This window comes from Benincasa hispida, chromosome 4, assembly GCF_009727055.1.
Source record: "Benincasa hispida cultivar B227 chromosome 4, ASM972705v1, whole genome shotgun sequence".
In the NCBI taxonomy this organism is placed as follows: Eukaryota; Viridiplantae; Streptophyta; class Magnoliopsida; order Cucurbitales; family Cucurbitaceae; genus Benincasa; species Benincasa hispida.
This window is the reverse complement of record NC_052352.1, coordinates 33295454-33321874: the sequence shown is the minus strand read 5'-3', so window position 1 is coordinate 33321874 and position 26421 is coordinate 33295454. Positions and strand designations below refer to the sequence as shown.

General features: G+C 32.0%; 1 protein-coding gene and 1 non-coding gene across 2 annotated transcripts; both read left to right on the top strand.

Moving 5' to 3' along the window:
- The first annotated feature begins 9300 nt into the window (after positions 1-9300).
- On the top strand, positions 9301-9385 carry TRNAY-GUA. Its single transcript is given in 2 exon segments — positions 9301-9337; positions 9350-9385. It is a non-coding gene; the product is annotated as a tRNA-Tyr (tRNA).
- Positions 9386-11678: 2293 nt separating this feature from the next.
- LOC120075899 (protein SEEDLING PLASTID DEVELOPMENT 1) lies at positions 11679-16653 on the top strand. The gene is made up of 9 exons (XM_039029640.1): positions 11679-12438; positions 12830-13044; positions 13386-13536; positions 13621-13812; positions 14070-14232; positions 14328-14686; positions 14879-15055; positions 15208-15363; positions 16159-16653. Exons 1-9 carry the CDS (start codon positions 11920-11922, stop codon positions 16426-16428), a joined length of 2202 nt encoding a protein of 733 aa, XP_038885568.1. The 5' UTR covers positions 11679-11919; the 3' UTR covers positions 16429-16653.
- The last annotated feature ends 9768 nt before the right edge of the window (positions 16654-26421 follow it).

The following is a 26421-nucleotide window of genomic DNA, read 5'->3' as shown; positions in this document are numbered from 1 at the left end:
AGTTATATAAAGACAACAAGGGATTTTAAGTTTATTGGTTTATGGTAAAGCAAATAAAACATCCAAATGTGCAAAGTCAAGAAGTGAAGTAAATATCATATATTATACATCACAAGCCACAAAATGATTAGTCTCTTTATATAACGCCGTTAATAATAGAGACTTACAATTCACTAGGATGACCATAGGTGACATGACCTGAATTCTGAGTGAGTTGTGAACTCCTGCTCATCTGATTGGGGAGCTAGGAACTTAGTTACACAAGTCGGAATTCACTCCTTCCCAGATGCAGGGGCAAATAGATAAATTAATCTCTTAAGGGCTGATTCCGAGTCTTGAACATAGTGGCCACACCCTCTTCTGGCCCGAGAGGACTTGATCATAGTGGGACTATGACTTATTGTTCATTAGAGGAATCAGTTGTACTTAAGAAGTTAGATGTAACTACAGGGGCAAAACGGTTTTTTGGCCCAACTGTACTTATAAGCAATTTGTGAATTTATGAAGGGTCATCACACTGTTGATAGGTTATATCCAATGGACACCGAAATTTATCTGTAGTGCAAAGAGTGCAGTTGTCGGTCTTTGGTGGAGTGACCAGCAATTAACGGATGTTGGGTAATTTAATTAAATTGTTTAATTAATTATCTGAGTACCATTGAAGCTTCAATCTACAAGTCCATAAGGTCCCCACTATAGCTCAATAGGGATTTAATCTTTGGATTAATTTAAAGTGTTCAAATTAATTGAGGGAATTAATTATATAAATTAATTATAATGTATTCGATACATTATGAGAGAAATTTGAATATGATTCAAATACCAATTATATGATTTATATTGAGAGGAATAAAATATTTGGATATGATCCGAATATCATTTATTTGAATGAGATTCATATAAGTGGATTTAACATAAATGTGATTTATATTAAATATCATGTATAGTCGAGAGAGAATAAAAAGTATAGTTTATGTTGTATTTGATGCAATATAAAACTATAGGCTATATGTTATATTTGATATAACATATAACGTATATATAATAAAGCAGTTAATATATTATATTTTATTAATTTATTTGAAATTAATAAAAAAAAATGAGTTATAACTCCCTCCCCATATTCTCTCAATAATTAACGTGTTTTTCAAATTGGTTGGAGAGAGATCATCTTCTACTAGTGTTCTCCATCTAAGAGAAGAGTACTCTAAGAAAAATCTCATCCTTTCCTTCTTCTTCCCTCTACCAAGGATTCAAGCAAAGCCCACAACTCCTGCTTGAATCATTTAATCCCAAAAGAGAATACAGAGGGTTCTTGACTGGTAGTGTCCGGGTGAGAAGAAGGAGATTCACGAAGAAGGAGTTTTGTTCGTGATTGTTTGAGGGATTCGTGAAGAAAGGTTCTTCAAAGGTGATATCTCTTGAACTTGTTTCTTGCTTAAGGCATGCTGTAATTTAATGTTAAATGCATATCTCTTGTATGATGACTGTAAATTTTGTATTCAATAATTGATGGAATTTGGACGATCCATTTTTATTCAAGGATCTCCTCATGTCGAGATTCCTTCACTAATTATATCATATATAATTAAAATTATATCATATACAATTAAATCCCTCAAGTAATTTGAACAATTCAAATTAATCCAAAAACCGATTCTCATTTCATCCTATTGAGCTACCAAGAGCACCTCATGAACATGTAGCTTGAAGCTTCAATGTTACATGAACAATTAATCAAACTCTTTAATTAAGTTATTCACCATCGGTAACTGTCGGGTACTTCACTAAAGACTGATGGCTGCACTCTCGCACTATAGGTATATTTCTATGTCCATTGGATATAACCAATCAACAATACGACGACTCTTCATAAATTGCTCGTAAGTACAGCTAGGTCAAATTACCGTTTTGCCCCTGTAGTTACATCTAACTCCTTAAGTACTACCGATCCCTCAAATGAACAATAGATCATAGTCCAACTATGACCAAACCCCTCCCAGGCCAGGAGAGGGTGTGGCGCCTCAGGCCATAAATTACCATTTTGCCCCTATAGTTACATCTAACTCCTTAAGTACCACCGATCCCTCCAATGAACAATAGATCATAGTCCAACTATGACCAAACCCCTCTCAAGCTAGGAGAGGGTGTGGCGCCACGTTGTTCAAGCCCCATAATCAACTCTTAAGAGAGCTATTTATCTACTTACTCGGATCTTGAGGAAGAAGTGAATTCCTTCTTTGTAGTTGTGTTCCTAGCTCCCCAATCAGATGAATCCTCGAAATGTTAGGCTTATTGAGTCGGCGATCTGGCCACTCTCACTCATACAAATCAAAGGACCGCCCTCATAGGCAGGAGTTCACAACTCACTCAAGATTTAGATAATGTTATCTATGGTCATCCTAGTGAAATGTAAGTATATATTATAAACGGTGTTATATAATGAGACTAAATATTTCGGGGTCTGGTCTTATACAAACTTCTCTGTATAAAATATCTCCACTTACATATTTATACATGAATGATCATGATCAGATCATTCATAGCACTTTACAATAATTGTAACGCCTACAAAGTGGGCCATACTCGTAGTATCACCAGAATAAGGTACCCAACTTTATCCATCTACTATAGACCATTTAGATTATCACTTAAACATAATCCACCCATATGTCTCTACATACATGTTTAAGTTACAAGATAACCTTGGATATTAGTTCATTGGCTTGTGGTTAATGCAACTAAAATATGAAATAAAATATCATATATTTTATTAAATACACAATGAGTTTGTTCAAAACATTTACAAACTATAGGACTCTACGAGATTTAGGGCATCAACCCCAACAACAACATCATAGTGTTATTGTGCAGAATTTTCTCTAAGCCAAATCCTTTCTACTTTTCAAACTCTTTTCTCCTTTCCCTCTCCCATTAGTTAGATACCACCTATTCCTCTAATGAAACCCTAGAGAATAACGAGGTAACTCTCGTGGTAGTGTTCGAGATCTCTCAAGGAGTTGTTCGTGATCAAGACCGTTTGGAGATTCATTCGTTGGAACCTTGGAGAGGATTGTTCATGGCACTTGGGGCATGCACAAAGGTAAGGATCGTTATAATCTTTTCCTTGATACATGCTAATTTACATGTTTATACATTCTCTTTAGTATGATGGTTTTGTTTATTGTAAAAACCGAATTGCGGGATGCAAGGCGTTCTAACAAAACGCTTCCATTGTGGTCTAATGCGTACAAGTGACATTGCATGCAAAATAGTATGTCCTCAAATAGATGCAGAAAGCTTAGCTCTCACAAGCTATGGTCTAGCAATTAACTGCAAGCGTTTTGTGAATGCTTCTGCTAAAGCATTTTTTGTATGAACATGAGCTACAGGATGTGAAACACTTATCCCAATTGACATACAATAATTATCAAAAGCATGGGATGTAAATTCACCAGAATTTCCAAGACGAATGATCTTAATTATATAATTAGAAAATTGTACTCTTAACTTAATTTTTTAAGCAAGTAATCTTTTACAAATGCAAGATTTCGACTTGATAATAAGCACATGTGTGTCCATATACTGGATGCGTCCACTAATACCATAAAATATTTAAATGGTCCACTTTGTGGGTTAATAGGTCCACATGTATCACCATAAATTCATTCTAAAAATGTAGGGGATTCAATTTCCACTTTAGCTGGTGATAGTCTAATTATCAATTTTTCTTGAAAGCAAGCATCACATGATAATGCATTAGATTGAAAAATCTTTTAGGTCTTTAATAGATGTCCATTTGAATTCTCAATAATTATTCTCATCATTATAGACCCTGGATGACCTAATTTGTCATGCCAAATTGTAAATATGTCTAGATTCATGAACTTCAGGTTCATTATTGTGTATGTTTCAATTACTCGCATATGAATATAATATAATCTAGAAGATAAAGTAGTAGGGTTGGCAACGGGGCGGGGCAGGGCCGAGGATGCACTCCCCATCCTTTTCTCCATGGAGATTTTTAATCTCTGTCCCCACCCCATTCTTGATTTTGAGGAGTGGGGGTTGGGGAATCTTCATTCGGGGATCAAGTCCTCGTGGAAAAAAAATTCTCCGTCTATTATTTTTTATTTAAAATAAAAAAATTGTATTTATATTAAACTGGTATACTTTTACGTAAAAAGTTGGAATTATTATTGATTTATTTATTTAAATTATTAATAAAAAAGAATTTTTAACATTTCTTTATTTTAAAATTTAATAAAAAGTTAAAAAATGAAATGAAATAAAAAAAAAGTAAAAAAAACAAAAACAATAGCTTTAAAGCTCTCTCTCACACACATAAATAAATATATGTATTAAAAAATTTAAAAAAAATTGGGGTGGGATCGAGGACGAGGACAAGGCGGGGAATACCTTCCCCATCTCCGCCTTGTCTCTGGTTCGAGAGTCGTTTTGGGTCCCCGATTTGACCCCAATTGGGGTAGGGATTTTTGCCAACCCTATAAAGCAGGAAACTCTTCCAGTATACGTTTTTCTTATGAGACAATAGATATAATATAAAGATACTCAATATTATTCTTTCTATCAATCTCAATATGATAACCATCGCAACGTATCTTTAAAACTAAGTAGATTTCTCTTTAATTGACTAGAGAAATGAAGGAACCCTGTTAGAGGTCCTTGAGTGGAAGTAGGGATCGGACCCAAATCCCAAAATTCATAGTATATAAAATTTTATAGTAGAGGAAAAAAACCATGCATTTGATTTAGAAAAATCCAGCATGCTTGAAAAAAAAAAACAAAATACAGGAAAAATAAAATGGGTTAGAAAACCCCTACCTTTAAAGAACAATTCTTCAATTGAATCCCTCGAACTAATGAACACCACTACAAAGGTTACCTTGGTATTTTCTGGGATGAGAACCCAAGAGTTTGTGGGCTCTGACTATTTTAATTAGGAGGGAATATTAAAAGATAAGAGGAGGAATATCTCATAGAAAAATTATTTTCCAGAGAGCGTTTCTGTATCTCTATTAACTCATTGAAGAATAGCAGAAACCATCATTCAGCCCCACTCTCATGTTTTAGAGAAAAGAGAGGGAGGGAGTTACAATGTCCTTCCAACAATTGATTAAAAATAAATTAAATAAAGTTAATTTATTTTAATAAATCGATCAATTAATATATATTTATATAATAACTATCTTATCATATAATATATATTAAACTATATGTTATATCAAATATAACTATCATCCATATTTAATCATATATACAATATAACCACCCATATCATATCTTAAAATCCAAACCATACTCAACTATTTGCGAGTCTTGAATACATTAATTTCCATTTACCTCTTTAAATTAATAAAATCTTTCCTTAAATATTTTTATTTTTCTTCACATTTATCCTTGCTTAACTCAACAACTTGAAGGTGCACTTTTCACTTCTCGAGTGAAACATAATTTCTAAACCAAGACATATGACCCTTTATAACCTTTCCCAGAAATCTAAAATTTCATTCCAAACTTATAACTTTAATAGGATATTTCTCACAAGATAACATTGCTTTTATACTACAAATACTTATCCTTTCTCTTGACATAAGTAATTAAACTTGAATCTTTTCATTGCAACAAACACATAGTTCAAACCCAAGTACCTTAAGAATTTTTCAATCCAACAACTAGTTTTCTCTTATTTAAAGACAACTATAATTTCAACCATCTTGGCCTTCCTTGAACAATTCATCTTACTTAGGTCTTGTAAAGATTTCCTCATACTATCGTTTTATGCTCCAACTAGTAATTCTTCTTCCTTTTATGCATGTTACATGAAGAACCAAAACATCATACCTCACTCGATAGTGATCATGACCTATTAATCCTTTCAAATTTCTCTTGAAACATTTTGACTATAATTTCTAGTCATTTTTAATAGAACTAAAGTCTCTTCTTCACCTCTTTCGTATCTTAAAAAGAAACTTTAATCTCGTACTTAAGAACGTGTGCCTTGTAATAAAGTTTCTTGTAGTACCACTAGTTTAAAATTTAATTAAACTAAAGCCTCTTCTTCTTGTAGTACCTATAGTTTCTATATTGTATCATACAATATAACCTATAGTTTCTATTCTCTTATCAATTGCATTTAATATAAATCCTATTTATATTAAATTTAATTATATGAACCAAATTCATATAATTAATATTTAAATCATATACATATATTTATTTCCTCTTAAATATACTTAAATATACTTTATATTATAATGTGTCAAATATATTACAGTAATTATATCATATATAATTAAAATTAAATTAATTATATAATTAATTCCCTCAATTAATTTGAATGATTCGAATAATTTAATTAAAGGAGTTTAATTAATTATTCACCATCAGTTAACTGTCGGGCACTCCACTAAAGACCGACAGTTACACTCTTCGCACTGCAGATATATTTCTGTGTCCATTGGATATAACTAGTCAACAGTACAATGACCTTTTACAAATTGCTCGTAAGTACAGCTGGGCCAAAATTATCGTTTTGCCCCTATAGTTACATCTAACTTCTTAAGTACCATGGATCCCTCTACAATGATAAATCATAGTCCAACTATGATCAATTTCCTCTTGGGCCAAGAGAGGGTGTGACACCACATTACTCAAGCCTTGGAATCAGCTCTTAAGGGAATAATTTATCTACTTACCCTGACGTTGGGGAATGAGTGAATTTCTTCTTGTGTAGTTGTGTTCCCAACTCCTCAATCAGACGAATCCCCAAAATAGTAGACTTAGCAATCCGACCACTCTCACCCATACAAATCAAAGGATCGCCTTCATAGGCTCACCCATATAACTCACTCAGGATTCAGGTCATGTTACCTATGATCATCCTAGTGAAATGTAAGTTTCTATTATGAACAACATTATATAACGAGACTAAACATTTCGTGGTCCGGTCTTATACAAACTCATTTGTATAAAATATCCTTGCTCACATGTCTTCCCATGAATGATCTGGATTAGATCATTTGTAGCATTTTACAACAATTGTAACATCTACAAAGCGAGTCATACTCGTAGTGTCACTAGGATAAGGTATCCAGCCTTATCCATCTAGTACATATCATTTAGGTTATCACTTAAACATGCCCGTATATCTGTACATACATGTTTAAGCGAAAAGATAACATTAGATGTTAGTTTATTGATTTGTGGTTAATGCAATTAAAATTGAAATAAACAAGATGTTTGTACAATGCAACTACAAACTATAGGACCTTACGAGATTTAGGACACCAACCTCAACAAAAATAGTGCATTGTCAATTCTAAACCCTTCAATCAGGTTTGTATAACCTAATATTGTATTGACTTTTGCTTCTAGCATTGTCAGTTTGGAAAAGTATTTTCTACTTGTAAGTATTGTATGTGTAGTTGCACTGTTTGCCAGACATAGATTTCTTTACTCATTTTTTAGTCATCCAACTTATGAAAATGATCAAGATTTCTTCACTAAAAGAAAATAATTACAATGAGAAAAACGACACTTGAAATATACAAAATTTAATATTAACCAAGGAAAAAAACATGAAAATAATTTTTTTTTTTAAAAAAATAGACAACATTAATACTAAATATTCTCAAAATCTAAAGAAACGCCTGTTATGCCATCAATCGTGTCAATTTTCATTTCAAGAGAAAAAACATGCCACATCCAAATTTGTTATATTGGATGGGTAAAATATCTCATTATTCAAGTATGTAAAATTTGTTCCACATTTTTCCTTTTTTCCTTCAGGGAGGCTTGAAAGAGATCAACTAAGTGTTTTGACGTACAACAGGTATGTGACCAATGCAGTTATTCCGCATCAAAAGCATTTATTTTCAACAGTTTTGAACTTTTATCTTGTGGAACTTTTCCCTTGTGATCATCATTTTGTAAAGTTCTTTTGAAATTTGAATGATTAGAACGACCACCACAAAAATAATAATTATTTATTCATTTGCCACGGTCATGACCTTGATCACGACCATGATTGTTATTACTATTCACGACATTCACTTTAGGGAATGGTGTCGTCCCGATTGGTCGAGATTCATGATTTTTCATTAATGACTCGTTATTTTGTTCGGTCACGAGAAGACATGAAATTAGTTCAAAATACTGTTTAAAACTTTCTCTCGATATTGCTATTGCAGGAGCATATCCGAAATATAGAAAAATATCTTCTTTAATATATTGATTTAAAATTTTGGAGCCTCAATTCAATCCATTTACGACGAGCTTTGAAGAAAAAATGTTTTCTGATGATCACATTTTTATGGCATCCAGGTGCATTTTGACATCAAGTACTAATGACAAATAATTATTACAGTTAATATTAAGGGGCGATAAATTCTAATTTTGTGAAAATTATCATGGTAGCACTATCATGAAATATTGTATTTATATTATAAATTTAATAGATATTAAATATGTAAAATAACATTAAATTTATTAATTATAACGAAGAAGAAAAAACCAATATATCTTTAGGACCTACCTTTAGCAAGAAAAACGATAGAAACTTGTACTTATAACGTGTGGTGAACTTGAAGAGCACAACAGGTACACAGATACCAATAAGATATAATAATAAATAAAATAAATAAATAAATATTAAAATAAATTAAACATAGTATATAAATAAATAAAATAAAATAAATTAACAAAATATAGAATAAGAAATTTATCTAAATTCTCTACTTTCTCTAATTTTCATGGACCTTGCCAATGTGTTTATGTTTTAAAACCCACAAAATGTCACTACTTATAAACAATTTGGCAAGTAGGAGGTGGATTACATGGACACTATAATGTTTGTTGAGAACACATGGACAACACTTAGAAATTTGGACATGACACATGGTCAATGAGCAGAACACTAAGCATGAGCATCTATTATCATAATATTCATGATACATATATATCTTTAGTTTTTCAATAACTTTAGTCGCGTTTTCAACTAATATAAAAGAGTGAATATTTTATTAGGACCTTTTTAACTATAAAAAATATTTACACTTTATAGCAAAATGTTCCAAAAGTACAAAATACTTTTAAAACTTTTTACTATAAAATATAAATATTTTTGGGATTTTTCTATTTATAAGAATTTTCTATTTTTTTTAATTTTTACTTTTTAAATAAAAAACAAAACAGTGAATAGTTTTCCAATTTAATGCGATGACAGTTGAAATAATATTGATAATAATATTTAATTAAAAATGATTTTTTAATCATTATCCGACCTTAGCTCAGTTGGTAGAGCGGAGGACTGTAGTAGGATGCTGTAATCCTTAGGTCGCTGGTTCGAATCCGGCAGGTCGGATGTTTCATTTTAGAATCAAAATTTGTTACTTTATTTTCGTTATGATTTTTTCAACTACAAACTACAAATCATCACACGGCACGTTGAAAGTGGCCATTTCGGTCCCCCTCCCCCTTTACGTTTATTCATGATAAAAAAAACGATTAATTCAAACAGTTTAGATTGATTTATCAATTTATTTGGGTTGAGTTCAAATAAATAAAAATTTTATGGGTTTGATTAGTTCATAGATTTACCTAATATGATTCGAATAACTCGAATTTATTATTAATTTTAATATATATATATATATATATATTACTTATAACACAATTATTTATACATATATTAATTTTAATAATTTTTTTAATAATTTATTCTTCAACAACTCTTAAAGGTAGTTTCTTTGTACTTTAAAAATAAAATTTACACTATATAGATTAAAGTTGAGTAGTTAATCTCAATTCAATATATGAAAATAATTAAATTAGATTTTTACATATTTGTGTTTTGCTTCTTTTTATAACAAAATTGTAAATAAATGATCCGATTAACCCGAATCAACCCAACCAAAATATTTCATGGTTGGGTTGGGTTGAGTTTATTTTTTAATAAGAGATATTTGGGTTAAAAAAAATTTACAACCCGAACAATTAGGTTGGATCTAAAAAGTGTTTCAACCCAACCCAACTCAACTCAACTCAACTCAACTCAACTCAACCCAACCGATGAAAACCCTAGTTTCTAATCTTATATATTTTGTTCCACAAATTTTGAGCCTAATTCCTATTTAAGTCATGAACTTAAAAATGTTACATTTTTTAAAATATTACATCAACTATCAAAATAAGCATTGATCAAAATTAAAGGTAAAAATACAATAAAATGAAATTTATGAACCGATTCAAAACTAAATTCAATATTCAAAAGTAAAATTGTAACATTTTGAAATCTAAAAAACCGAAGGGAAGTTAAACTAAACAATTCAGAGTAAAAGTGTTATATTTTGAGCACGAGACTAGATAAGAATTAGACTCATAACTTATAGACCATTTTTTAAAAGTTTAATAGTGATTATACGAATCTTTTTTATTTTGGTGGATGAGTGTATTTTCCAATTTAACTATGCCTATGTTAACATTAAATATATACATGTATCTTATTTAGAGTTTAAACTATATATAAGGGCATGATACTTTAAAATAATTGTCCCAGTTAGCGTAGATCACCTGACATGTAATATGTGTTAGCAACCAAAATGTTATTGGTTTAAATCCTCTCACATCTATTATACTAAAAAAATATTAATTTCAAACTTACAATGATGATGTTAAGGGCACCACTTTCTTAATTTCAATGACTAAAAAACATCAATTCCAATTTCCCATTACTTATTAACTTATCATTATACGAGCCCACGACTAAAATGTAAGACTAAATAATTCAACTCATTACCACAAATATCCTTATTATATTCAGGGTATCTCATAACAAAGCTTGGAAAAATATTATTTAAAAGTGAGGGGAGCTCAAATTTAGGGAGAGCTTAAGTTGAAACTGAAGAGTAAATCATACATGAGTCAGTGATGTGTCAAAAGCTTACTCTCTTCCTAAAAGCACAATCATACATATGAGACTACGAGTTACTAGCCGTCCTTAATTATTTAAGCGGCGTTTGAGACAAGGAGTTGATTATTATAGTCCTATGTTATTATAATTGGATTATAATAGTTTGTATTTGTGGTATAGATTATTTTAATTTGGATTATAATAGTATGTGTTTGAGGTGTAAACTACTTTAATTTAAGAAGAAAATGGTAAATAGTGTTGCAAAGAATAAAAAACGATGAATGTAAAATAGTAAAAACTATAGTAAATAGTAAATACTGTAGCAAATTGGAGAATACATGACAATATTCAAACACATCCTTGGTATCTTAGGAAGGAGGAATAACCTTTTCAATTTTATCTTATTTTTATTATTTTCATTCATTTTTTTTAACTATTAGTTCTTTTGGGAGCTTTTTTAGGCTAAAATGAACAGAATTTTTTAAGTATGAGGATGATAAAGATATTTTTACATATAGTTTATTTTTTAAAAAAAAAAAATATATTTTTTAGGAAGGTTGCATGTCAATAAAGAGTTCCAAGCAATTGGCTAACAAAGCAAATGAAAGATTTTTCAAAGAGTTCCAAGGATTTGGGTAAAAGAAGCCAATTCTATTCAATTCAACCTTCTTCTTCTTCTTTATTTTGTCCAAAATAAGAATAAAAATAAAAATGTGTGGTCTGTTTTAAGTCGCTACATCCCCGAAGGCTTCAACGGTCAAGAGCAGCTCGCTGTTCGCTCTGGTGGCTCCCACTTTCCCTCCAAAATCTCCATCCCGAAAAGGAGATACTCCGAATCTTCTTCTTCTTCTTCTTCTTCTTCTTCTTCATCATCATCATCTTTCTTGTTCTACTCATTCTCAATCTCTTCCCCATATCTGGGTTTTTCTTCATTTAACAAATTCGAAACAGAAATTGGGTTCACAGAAGTCAAGGACTGAGCGAGGATGAGAGCTTTGAATTCGCATTTTTTGCTGATTGATCTCCACAGTTCGTGGCATTCGGCGAATCAAATCCCTATTTCGACTCTTGCATATTTGCAAAACTCTCATTCCGTTTCGAAATTCTCCTCGTCGTTTCGTCGAACACGTCGTGTGCGTAAGGGGGTTGTTTCGTCTGAATCTTCAGCTCCGTCGTTTCGTTCCCCTGAAATTCGTAGGCCGTCGTCTGATCGGTTGTTTTCAGGGAATGGGTTGTTGACGAATTTGTCGAATTCGAATTCCAACTTGGATTCAGACTCTGCTTCGACTTCGTCGCAGTCGGAGGCTACTGCGGAGTTGGAGATGTTTATTGAACTTTTGCCTTCGAGGATGAGGAAGGAGCTGAGCTCGCACACTGAATTTCGGGAATTGATTGAGGTAGTCTTGGATTTGGGAAGGAACCCAATTGCTAGGTTTCCATCGGGGGATTGGGCCATTTCGGAAGAGCCTGTGAAGCATGAAGATCTAAGCCACGCGATATCTAAGGTGATGATTTGAGTATTTTTTTTATCCTCCAAAATATATATGATTCACTCTTAATCGGATTATAATTAATGTTTATTTTCTGAATTATTGTGCATAAAGTTGGAAATAGTGGATGAACTAGACGTAATTTTCATACGGAAATGCTATGTAAGAATTAAGATTCAGCTCCCCTGTCAGATGTAATTTACGATACACATTTAGCAGCGTCAAACTCGTCCCTTTTGTGATTGGCTCTGCTGAAATTTATTGAAACATGGCACAAAGTTGTCTTGTAAAATAACGAGGCTCAAATGAAAACCATATAGTTAAAAAATATATCAAAAGTTGTTGAATTAGGCCATCTAAAGGTTGAAGATTAATTAAATTTTTGGGAACTTGGTCTGTTATTTAGGTTGGAGACTTCTCAGATGACAACCGATCTGGCATGGACAGATCTTTGCATCGGATAAGTGCAATTCGGAACCGTAAAATGCAAATTATTGGTCTTACTTGTCGGGTGGGACGTTCTGTCTCTGGAAGTGCTGAGATCATTCGTGATTTAGTTGAGGGTGGAGGTTCCATCTTGGTCATTGGACCGCCAGGAGTTGGGAAAACCACATTAATCAGGTATGTAGATTTACTAAGAACAACTAGAAAACTCAAATCTCTTATTATTCTTCCCTTTTTCTTGAGTCTTGATTGGCAGAACGTTGTACTAAAAAGTGTAAGAAAACCAGTGGAGGCAACGTTTATAACAAGTCTTTGGATCAATGCATCTCAAAATACCACACCATAAGAATGAGGATATTGTTTTTCAACTTCTAACTCCAAGTATAGGCCATAAAGAATGAGCTAAACTGAACTTTCTTTGTAGTCTTACATTGTTTAAGTTATGGCCTACCCTCCCTTTACTTACCACATGGAATCATGGGATAAAATCTCTCTCTTGTATTCTTCGTCTTATGCAGAGAAATTGCTCGGATGTTGGCAGATGACCACAAGAAACGTGTTGTTATTGTGGATACTTCCAATGAAATTGGAGGTGATGGAGATGTTCCCCATGCAGGAATAGGCAGTGCAAGGAGGATGCAAGTCCCTAATGTTAACATGCAGCACACAGTGAGAGCACAAGACACAATTATGGTTTTGACCATTACTTCATTTGATAGTCCCACGTCAAGGTTCGAGTTGCTTTCTGTGTAGGTTATGATTGAAGCAGTGGAGAACCACATGCCTGAAACCATAATCATTGATGAAATTGGAACAGAACTTGAAGCACTAGCTGCCAGCACCATTGCTCAAAGAGGAGTTCAGCTCGTAGGGACAGCTCACGGGATCACCATTGACAACATCATAAAAAATCCATCATTGCAAATCCTTGTTGGTGGCATTGAGGTGTGAAAAAAATCCTTTGATTTCTCTCAGCCTGCATCTAATGTATATGCACGTGCCTTTAACTAGAGTATATGAGCAATTGTTAGTCAAGTGTTAAATGAAGATGTGCTCCGTAGCCATCATTTCTGTCACATCATCGTGGAGGAAAAAAGTTTTGTGAACTGCTAGCTGTCTTACTAATCCTGTTTTCTATAACGGAAGTATATTGATGAAAGTTGCTATTGTTTTTGTTTTTCTTTTCATTTTCTTGGACATAGAGTGTGACCCTTGGTGACGAGGAAGCAAGGAAAAGAAAAGTGCAGAAGACAATTCTAGAGAGAAAAGGACCTTCTACTTTTACTTGTGCAGTTGAGATGATATCCAAAACTGAATGTCGTGTTCATCACAGATTGGATACAACAGTTGATGCAATATTAGCAGGTACTTTCTCCAACTAATTTGAAATTGTTACACTGTACTCCTTCAAATATATTTGTACAATTGATCACCTACCGTTTGTCTTCTCATTGGTGTAGGAAAAACTCCTCTTTTTGAAGTACGTCATGTAGATACTTATGCCAACCATTCTATGGGGCCATCTCCAAATCATGTAAAGAGTTTTGGTCTTCACGAAAGATTACCTTCAAAAGATGGTAACATTATTGCTGATAGTGACTCTAACTTGGAAGTACGTCATATGGAAACTTATGCTAACCATTCCATGGAGCCATCTCGAAAACACGAAACGAGTCTTCAAGGAAGAGTAAATTTAAAAGATCATAACATCATTGCTGATCATGATTCTGACATAGAAGACGTTGGTCACTTTTCTCATCAGTCTAAGAGTAGACCTGTGAGCAAGAAGAGCTCACCTGTGCGAGTCTATACTTATAAGGTAAATCCGATGTTTGAATATAAATTATGATTAATAACTTAAACGTTTGTTCTGTATGGTTTGGTGTTGGGGGCGGTTGCATTTGGGATGGGATGGAATAATGTGGTAATACTTAAGCTTACAATGATGTACTTTTTGATTACTATATTTCACAATAAAAATGTGCTGATGCCCTTGATTTGGCACTTTCAGATTCTTGAATCTGATCTACTTCAAGTGGCACAAGTATTGGGGCTTGAGAATGAAATAGACGTAACTGATGACATTGAATCTGCTGATGCAATATTAGCAACCAGTAATGAAATGAAGCAAAACCCATGGGTCCGAAGTGTAGCAAAATTTCACCATTTGCCTGTATTTGTAATCAAGGTATGCTTTACTTCTATAACTTTAGAACTCAAGGACACAGATATACAACCTATAGAACGGATCTGTTCAAGTAAGGTCGTTACTCTTTTCTTCTATAACTAAAAAATGAGCACATTCTTTCTTTAGATATTTACAATTCTATCATTACACAGTCAAACACTATGGCTCAAATGGTCAAGGCAATCCGAATGATTATAAAGATAGACTCCAGCTCTACAACAAAGAAACCACGAAAAACCCCTGACATTGTAATAGAAGATGATGCACCAAAAAGAAAGCCATCCCTAGAAGAGATAGATGCATTGGAGGTAATTTCCTTTGCACGTTGATGTTTTTGTTTGTGCGTACGGGTGTGTTGTTTTGCATTTGCCAAGCCCAATATTACCCATTATTTATGCAAGTAAAATTTGAATTTTAATCATATGTCACTGATTCTGATGGTCAAAATCATTAGCCCATTGTTGCAATTAGCATTACTTGTTAACAAGAGGTTTTGTTTTTCCCAATCTGAATTATAAATTCGCAACAAATGCTTTTTTTGGACGTTTATAACATGAAGTCCTTTAAGTAATTTTCTGATTTCATATGACAAAATTTCATACCAATTGATATCACGTCCAGAAAATTAGCACAAATTTTAAATAATATTTTTATTTATGTGCTGAAACTTCTATTCATTTAGTACAAGTCGTGCCTTTTTCCCTCTTGCTTTATGTGATCATAAGTTAGAACTAGATTCATAGTTAATGGCACTCTATTCCAGTTTCAACTGCAATTCTGTTGTCTTCCGCAAGCATCATACCTTACTCTGCTATTTCTGTCTAAAATTGTACTCCTGTTCAGAGAATTTGAATTTACGTTATCTATTCATCTAGTTCAGTAAAATGTACTAGCATGTTTAGGAGTGATTCTGAAACGATTAAAAGCTGAAAATCATTTTCATCATTTTCAAAATCATGTTTTTAATAATTAAAAACCAATTCTGATGATATGAAAATTGTATTTGTACACTTAATTGGTGTGATTCTTTTGAGATCTATTATTGTTCCATATACACTATGAAGGACATGGTCATAATCTTCTCCTGTTCCGAAATCTGACAGGAAGTTAGACTCGCCATTGAATACATTGTCATTCCTGGTGGAGAGCCAGTCGAACTTCTGCCTCGACGTTCCGAAATAGTCGCCCGACAACTTGAACTTGTGGAAAGTTATCAGTTAGCAGCTGAATACTCCAGTTCTGATCCAAACCCCAGGTTGCAAATTCTTCCATTAAGGTTGAAGAACAAGAATCTTAAAGAACCAAAATCAAGTTCAAAACCACTAACTGGGGAAGGAACTGGTATCTCTAGGCTCCCCTTGCTACCTGAATGAAATTTAACCAGAACCTTAAACATGGTACAGTTTATTCTATTGTTTCTGGTTATACAATTGTCAATTTATTATGTACATGCATGTAAATAATACATATATATCTATATCTGATTAACATAATTATTTATATCTTATGCCATCCTGGTTATACAACATTGTAAAGATTCCTTCAATCAAACAGTGAAATGACTGTTGTAATGAATATGTACTCCAATATTCAACCAACTCTTACTCCCCTGTAGCTAGCGATCATCTTTTATTAGTTTAGATGGAAAATTGGGAAAAGGAAAACAAACGAATGATGTGTTTTGGTTTGTTTTGGTTTAACTTTAAAAATAAATCATTTTGAAAAAAATTGAAATGTTTGGTAACTACTCAAAATAGCTTGTAAAAAACTTTCAAAATGTATTTTAAATAATTTATCAAAAGAGTTTAAACAAAAATGATTTTTTTGGAAAATATTTGTTTTCCCTAGTCAATCCAAACCGGTCCAAAATGCAATTAGGTTTTGCATTTTGATCAATTAGCCATATCGATATTAGATGGTTATTCCAGGTTTAATATGTCGATGTTGACGGAAATGTTGAGTTTTTAATTTTATGGAAATGTTGAATGAAGATATCAATAAAAATGTTGATGCTGATGGATATTTATGAAAACATTCAAGAAAATATATATTAAATTAATAAATACATATTTCGTACTTTATTAATGGGTTATAATGTTTATGATTTGTAATTTGATACTGTATTTACATTAGTGAAATTTTGTTGTTTTTTCTTATGTTTCTTAAATTTTTTTATGATATAATGAAAATGTCTTCACCCATTATGTTGACATCAAACTCATTGACATGTGGACATGTCGATGAAAATGAAAACATGTTAATAGAAATATAATACCATGGTTATCCCTTCAAATTACATGTGCTTCGGTTGATGTATGATATTAAAATATATTCTATACTTTGTAGTTCATGGTGCATGCTGTACATATAGCCAAATTATTTCATATACTCTAAATTTGTCAAGTTGTATCAAGTTTCATTCTAAGGCCCCGATTCGTATCCATTTGGTTTTTTTGTTTTTTGTTTTTTAAAATTAAATCTATAGACACTACTTCCATTTTTAAATTTCTTTCTTCGTTATCTACTTTTCACCAGTAGTTTAAAAGACCAAGCTATATTTTGAAAACTAAAAAAGTAGGTCCCAAAAAAAAAAAAAAAAAAACTTATGGACACTATTTTCACATCCAAATTTCTTGCTTTTCAACAATTGTTTAAAAAATCCAGCCAATTTTTTAGGACTAAAAAAAGTAGGCCCACTTGGTAACTATTTGGTTTTTTATTTTTGTTTTTGAAAATTAAGCATATTTTCATTCACATTTTTTATTAATGATTTGCATAATTCTTAGGTACAATGGTTGAATTTTTAGCCAAATTCCAAAAACAAAAAACAACTTTTTTAAAGTTACTTTTTTTTAGTTCTCAAAATATGACTTGGTTTTTTTAAAACCATTGATGAAAAGTAGATAACAAAGGAAAAAAATGGATGTGGAAGTGTGTCCATGGGCTTAATTTTAAAAAACAAAATGGTTACTAAACAGGGTCAAAGAAATTTGGAGCTGGGAGTAATGCCTATAGACTTTATTTTCGAAAATAAAAACTCAAAAAACCAAATCATTACCAAAAGAGGCCTTAAATTTAACATTTTCAAATGACCAAATCATTACCAAAAGAGGCCTTAATTTTTAACATTTTTAAATGTATAAGAGATCTATTAGATGCATAATTGATATTTTAGGGGTCTATTAAACACAATAATAGAGAATTCATAAACCTATTAAACATTTTTTAAAGTTTAGGAACTATATATTGTTGATCTCAAATTTTGACCAAGCGAGCGTACCTGATCTCCACGGGGTAACAACGGTAAATTTATTATTTTAGGGGAAGAGAGCTCGCCTGCAAGCAAAGAGAAACCTAGACACCGGTGTAGTGTAAGCCACAACCACGTCGATGCTTAAATTAGAAGGTTGGAAGGAAAATAGAGAATTTGATATTGGTTTTAGAACTTGTCATTTACGTTCTTTTCTGTCTTATTCGTACGAGGTCGATCATGTAGCTTGTTGACTTTGACGGGCCCTTTTTATCTTTCTTTTCTCATGCCTTTTATCGCATTGCAACATCAACGATGAGCATGGTTAATCGTATCAATTACTTAATGGAATCTCTAGTTCAACGGGAGGAATTGACCCAAACCCAATCTAATATTTCTCGCCTCAATCGTTTCCTTTTTTACACTCAATCGGAGCTTCAGTCTTCCAAGGCTAACATCATGGTCCTCCAAACCAAACTTGAGAAAACCAAATCTCTACTTTCTGACACTGCCTTCCTTGAGCAGAAATTCATTTAGACTGAGGCCTATACCAAAATGCAAAACTCTTGTATGGAAGATGGTGTGCAGTTTAGCAAAGAGAAAAGCTTGTTCTATCACCCTGATATGAGCTTTGACTATCTGACCCAAGATTTCGAGACTCTACGAAATAACCCTTATGCTTTCCATTCTCCAAATGATGATGTCAGCGATGATGTTTGACGATGCACGTTTGTCCTCTTGGATGACTGTTTCTTTTTCTTTTTTTCTTTTTTGGATTCTTGTTATGTTACTTTCTCCTCTATTTTTGATTACTCCTCTCATTTGTTTGGGCTTCCTCGTGTATGCTTTCCTTGCTATCTAATGAATTGCCTTTTCGCCTCGTGCTTTCTCTATCTTGCCATGGCCGACCTTGGCCTTATATACATTACAATTGTTTTTTTAATCATATTCCCTCTTACTTATAGGGTCGGCCTTGGTCTTTCTTATAGGAGGGTCAACCTTGGCCTCCCTGAAAGGATTGACGAGTTTGTCTATTTTGATAAATCAAATTTTGACAAAGATTGAACAAAGGAATTTTGGAAGTTTTTATTTAATTAAAAATAACATTTGATTGAGATAACAAAGTAAAAGAAGAAAATGTGCTACCCTATCTAAATTCATAAGAATTCAAAAGACAAATTTAGTTTAATGACATAAAACTTTTTGAAATTCCATAGTACTAGAGGCTGATTTCGTCTTCTTTAAAGTTGTGAAGTAGAATTCTCTCGCAACCTTCTTGTTGGGGTTGATGTCCTAAATCTCATAGGATCCTATAGTTTGTAATTGTATTGTACAAACATTTTATTTATATAATGAAATATATGATGTTTTATTTCAAAATTAGTTGCATTAATCACAAATCAATAAATTAACATACAAAGTTATTTTGTAACTTAAACATGTGTGTAGAGACATACGAGTGGATCATGTTTAAGTGATAACCTAAATGGTCTATAGTAAATGGATAAGATTGGATACCTTATCTTGGTGACATTACGAGTATGACCCGCTTTGTAGGTATTACAATTGTTGTAAAGTACTACAGATGATATGATTTTGATAATTCATGTGGAGACATGTGAGCGGGGATATTCTATACAAAGGAGTTTGTATAAGACCGGACCACAAAATGTTTAGTTTCATTATATAACACCATTCATAATAGAGACTTACATTTCACTAGGATGACCATAGGTAACATGACCTGAATCCTAAGTGACTTGTGAACTCTGCCTATGAAGGCGATAATTTGATTTGTATGGGTGAGAGTGACCAGATCGCCGACTCAACAAGCTTACCATTTTGGGTATTCGTCTGATTGAGGAGCTAGGAACACAGCTACACAAGAAGGAATTCACTCCTTCCCCAATATCGGAGCAAGTAGATAAATTGCTCCCTTAAGGGCTGATTCTGAGGCTTGAACAATATGGCATCACACCTTCTCCTGGCCTGAGAGGGGTTTGGTCATAGTTAGACTATGATTTATTGTTCATTAGACGAATCAGTGGTACTTAAGAAGTTAGATGTAATTACATGGGCAAAACGGTATTTTTGGTCCAACTGTACTTACGAACAATTTGTGAAGGGTTGTTGTACTATTGATTGGTTATATTCAATGGACACAGAAATATATTTGTAGTTCCTAGAGTGCAGCTGTCGGTCTTTAGTAGAGTGTCCAACAGTTAACGGATGGTGAATAATTTAATTAATTATTCATGTATGGTTGGGACTTCAAGCTACAGGTCCATGAGGTCTCCTACGTAGCTCGACGGGATTTAATGAGAATCAGTTTTTGGATTAATTTGAATTGTTCAAATTAATTAAGAGAATTAATTATATATGATATAATTACTATAATGTATTTGATACATTATAATATTAAGTATTAATTTGAGAGAAATTAAATATTTGAATATGATCCAAATATTAATTATGTGAATTGGATTCATATAATTAAATTTAATATAAATGGAATTTATATTAAATATCATGTTGAGAGAATTAAACTATAAGTTATATTGTATAGGATACGTTGACACATATCCCTCTCCCACTTATTATAAATACTCTCTCAATTCACTTTGATATTGACCCATACAAACATCATTCGAAGGGAGACGCTCCAAGGGTGCCGCAAGGCCAAACATGAGTCTCATGGTATGAACTTTAAGGAAGAACGTGAGTGAAAAAGTTGACGTAACATATACATCTTTTTTCTCTCACTTAGTATTTTAAAACCTAGGGTTTATTACTTAGGTAAATTCGGCTAATTAATTTATCTAAGTAATTGTTAACTTTGCCCAACTAACTATTACATTGAATAGTTTAACAATGATTATTGTTTATTAAACACTTTAATAAATATTAATCATGCATTGCATGCTTATAATATACTTATCTAATTCACCTTTCAAGTCGATTCCTAGGTAGGGTGTTCCACTTCCATCAGCTTAAATATTCCAACCTAGGCAAAACCTTCCTTACACAAAGGTCTCTTGTGGATAAATATATTATAATTTTATGTTTTATTGAAATCCAATTTAATCCTATTAAACAAAAATAAAAGATTTAAACCTATTTCCAATAATATTAGAAACAATATTAACATGGGTCTAACAGTGAAATCAATTCTAGACCATTTTTAAATTAATTTAACCTATGTTTGTATGCAGCTCTTTATTATAGATTTTAATTCTAATTTCTTCTAACTTATAACTCTTATAAGGTTTAATGAAACAATTAAAACCTATAGCATCTGATGACAAACTTTAAAAATTATAAGAATTATACTTTTACTAAAGTGGTGTTACATCATGCATTCCATTTTCATTACAACATACATAACAATTATATAGGACAGTAATGAAAATAAAATAACATACATCCATACATACATTCTATATAATATAACATTTGTAATATAAAATGATGCATGAAAATGTTATTTATGTATGCATTCATATAATATAACTATTATACAATATGATGCATGAGCATGCTCAATAAAATCATGCAACTTTATAATATAACATTTATATTGAAATGATGCATGAAATAATGTTTATCTTATGGTGGGATTTTTATACTATATGGCATACAATATGCTATATAATTATAAAACATACATCGCATGTATAATTAAAATTAAATGCAACATTGGACCAAAATTGGCATCCTAAACATTAAATTCATATAACATTTATATTAATTTAATTATGAAAAAAACAATAAACTAAATAACTATTACAAATAATAATTAAATAAAAGGTAATACTGCTCCAATTATCGCGGAAAGGATTGAACTCACGATCTGGAACACCTACTGCTCACGCGCTTCACGTCAGAAGCGTCGCAATGCTCTTCGCTAGTGTTGTGACGTTGGTGGTCGATTCTCTATAGCATAGCACTACGTTGTTTGTAGCGTCGCAACGCTCTGCACAGTATTGCAATGTTGCGGCTGGAGCATTGCGATGCTGAAATTTCTGTCTTATAGCGTAGGGCGAGCCTTTTGATGCTCCTGTTGGCTTTTTGGCCCTTGATCTCAAATTAGTTAATTTTAATTAACTAATTAATCAATGTTTTGATGATAACAAACTCAATTTTTAATTACTGAAAAACTTAGTGTTTTAATATGTCCATAGCGTAGAGTTCGGAACAACGATTCCAACACCTTTTGAATCACTCAAATTGGAGCTAAAACGAAGACGATATGACTAAAACAAGTCTATAGAGAAAATACCGTGGATGACGTGACATAACCAAACCATTTGCATGTAGACATGTGGCAGCATATTGGTTGAATGTTGAATGATGGATCATTAAGAGATTAACATATGATGGACTTTTGATTTTTGGATTGATTTAAAATAAAAAAATTGAAATTTAAAAGAAATTTAAAAGGAAAATAAATTTAATATTATTTTATGTTTGTGTCTAACGGCTAGTTTTTTTTACACATTGTATGTTTTTTTATTTTTTGATTGACTTTAAAAAGAATGATTTAAAAAGAAAATAAATTAAAAAGAAAATAAATTTAATATTATTTTATGTTTGTGTCTAACGGTTAGTTTTTGACACATGGTATGTTTTTTTTTTTTATTTTTTGGATTAATTTTAAAAAGAAAAGGAATTTAATATTATATTTTGTTTGTATCTAATAACTAGTTTAGTTTAAAAATCTCCACCATTGATTTTTTTTTTCCAAAATCCAATGGTCCAAATTAATTGTGGTTTCTAAAAATTTTTCCATCTCTATATAAACCATCTTCCTCTCCAAATTTTAAACCAACAAATTTTACATTTCATAATCCTCCAAAACTCAAAAGTTCCATTGTTGTTCTCTCTAAGTTTCCAATTCTTTTTTCATCTTATTCTTGAGAGAGTGTTACTGTATTGTGAGGATAAACTTGTTGAGTGCTTAAACTAGTAAATCCACTCTAGTAAAAGTTGTATTATGTTCTTCAAAAATTCCAACATTTGTAACGGTTTGATCCTAAATCGTGGAAAGGATGGGGTTTGCTCTTGAACCCGTAATAGGAGCGGTGGTGTAACGGTTGGGCTCTAATCCGTGGAAAGAGTCGAAAATATTTTATTCAAATTCCCAAGGGGCGCTTAGGGAGTGGAGTAGGTCGAGTTTGACCGAACCACTATAAAAATTACGGTGTCTTCTTCTCTAATTCTTTTCTTTTTATTTTTGCAATTAATTTAAGCAATTTATTGTATGTTTTAGTTTGTTCTTATTTATTTGCTAAATTTTGATATAATTAAATTATCACATTTTTTGTCATCTTATTTGTTGCATAATTTGAATTTTTCTTATTATTTATAAAAAAATGTATTAATTAGTTTAATTGGGTTAATTTAGAAAAAAAAATTTAATTAAACCCTATTCACCTCTAGGGTTGCCATATCGATCCAACAGCTCCAACCATACGTTGTAAGGCAGAAACACTCCTCTACTTCATCTGTTCATCTGAATTGCTCTGTTCTTGCTCTGAATTTTTCGAAATTAAAGCCAGATCAACATCACAAATGATACAGACTCAAATACAGACTCCATTGCAAAAAGATAATGCACAAAAATATAATGGACCCTTACATACCGACAAATTGAAAGCAGTAAAAACTAATGCCAATCTTGAAAATATCCAATGTGCAAAAACCCATAACATACATCATAATGTAGATCTAAGCACCCACCATAAACTCTGATTTAATGTTCGAAAATGAAAATTAGAGACTTGGGATGTCTCTAATACCAATTGAAGGGTTTTAAATACCCATAGCGGAAGCATGCGAATGCAATTGAGTCCTAATTTACACTTTACAGAACCAAATAAAGCATAGGACGAAAAACGATAAACAAAATTCATCAAGCATGCTTTTACAATTGTGATTTACATAGAGAAAAAAAGAATTGAGAACTCACCCTTGAAGATATATGTTTTCTTGATTTCCTCTCCCAAATCACAGCACTGTTATGAACAGACACATTTTCGGTCTCACAATCACAGTACCACGAATAGAGAATTCATAGCAACAAGGAGATACCAGCACGAGGGCTTCCTCATTATTCTCTAGGATGAGAATTATAGCGGAGTTGTGGGCTCGCTCTTAATTAATTTAGGGAAAGGAGAAGGTTTTTCATTTTTTTAGAGAGAATTCTTCACAAACCGAGAAGAGAGCAGAGATGATCAAGAGGATGAAGATGAACAAAATTGTTCATTCCTTCAATTTCTCCGTGCTTCACGTTATGGAGAGATTAAAGGGAGGGTGGTTATAAAAATAACTCCCTCTCCATTATTTAAAATTTAAAACAAAATCATATTTCATAATTTTGAATTTTGAATATATATAATGACCACCTTATTATATATTAATAAAATTATATGTTATATCACATAAACAATATACATATGGTCTATATTACATCACATATAATATAACTTATAGTTTATTAACCTCTCATATAACCTATGGTATTAATATGAATCATATTCATATTAATTTTATCCTATAGTTTTTATATGAATCATATTCATATAATTAATATTTAAATCATATTCAAAATATTTATTTCTCCTATTAAAACTTTATATTATAATGTCTAATATAATTAATTCCCTTTAATGAATTTGAATAATTCAAATTAATCCAAAACTAATTTGATTCATAATAATCCTAATTGAGCTAATGAGGGAATCTTATGGACCTATAGATTGAAGCTCCAATGATACTTGATTAATTAATTAAACTCTTTAATTAAATTTGTCAACTTCCATTAACTGTCGGTCACTCTCCTAAAGCTTTTCGCACTATAGATATTTTTTTCGTGTCCATTGAATATTACCAATCAACAATGGGTTGACCCTTCACAAATTGTTCATAAGTACAACTAGGCCAAAATTTTCGTTTTGTTCTTATAATTACATCTAACTCCTTAAGTACCACTGATCTTTTTAATGAACAATTAGTCATAGTCCCACTACAACTAGACCCCTATTTGGTCAGTAAGAGGGTGAAGGCCCTCATTGTTCAAGACTCGGAATCAGCTTTGAAGGGAGTAATTCATCTACTTGCCCTAACAAATAGAATGAGTGAATTCCATCTTGTGTAGTTAAGTTTTCAACTTCCCACTTAGACGAATCCCCAAAATGGTAGGCTTATTGAGTCGGCGAATCTAGTCACTCTTGTCCATACAAATCAAAAGACCGCCTTCATAGGTCAGAGTCCGCAACTCACTCAGGATTAAGGTCAAGTCACCAATGGTCATTCTAGTGAAATGTAAGTCTTTTCTAGCAACGGTGTTATAAAGAGAGACTAATACTTTAGTGGTTCAGTTTTATACAAGCTCTTTGTATAGGATACCCCGCTCACATGTCTTCACATGAATAATCAGAATCAAATCATTTATAACACTTTACAACAATTATAACAATTACAAAATGGGTTGTATCCATAGTGTCATCAGGATAAGGTACCCAGTTTTATCCATCTACTACAGACCGTTCAGATTATTACTTAAACATAATCCACTCATATATCTCCACATACATGTTTAAGTTACATAAAATAACCTAGGATCTTAGTTTATTGGATTGAGTTAGTGCACATAAAATAATAATCATTTTATCAATAACAATTTGTTTATACAAATTTACAAACTATGAGAATATAAGAGATTTAGAATACCAATCCCAACACTCACTTCATCAAGCTCTTGTCAAGCTGCCATGGCCTAAGAACATGTTTCAGCAAAGAACGGGTTTATACAATTCCAATATTTTATTATCCTTCTCTTGTTTGTGAATTTTACATTAATAGATATTAATAACAATCATAATTGTTGTTAACTTTGTGATAGAATGTGGAAGTTCTTCGACTAGAAGGTGCACTTGTGTAAATAGTGTGTTATCATGATACGTATTGCTTCCGAATTTAGGGAGTTGAATGCATTGTTCTTTATGAGAAAACTAGTATAAGTATATGTATATGTATATGTACATGTACATGTATATCTCCTTCTAAACGTTGGTAAAATTTATGCATAAGTTCTTCGCGTGCATGTGTATATATA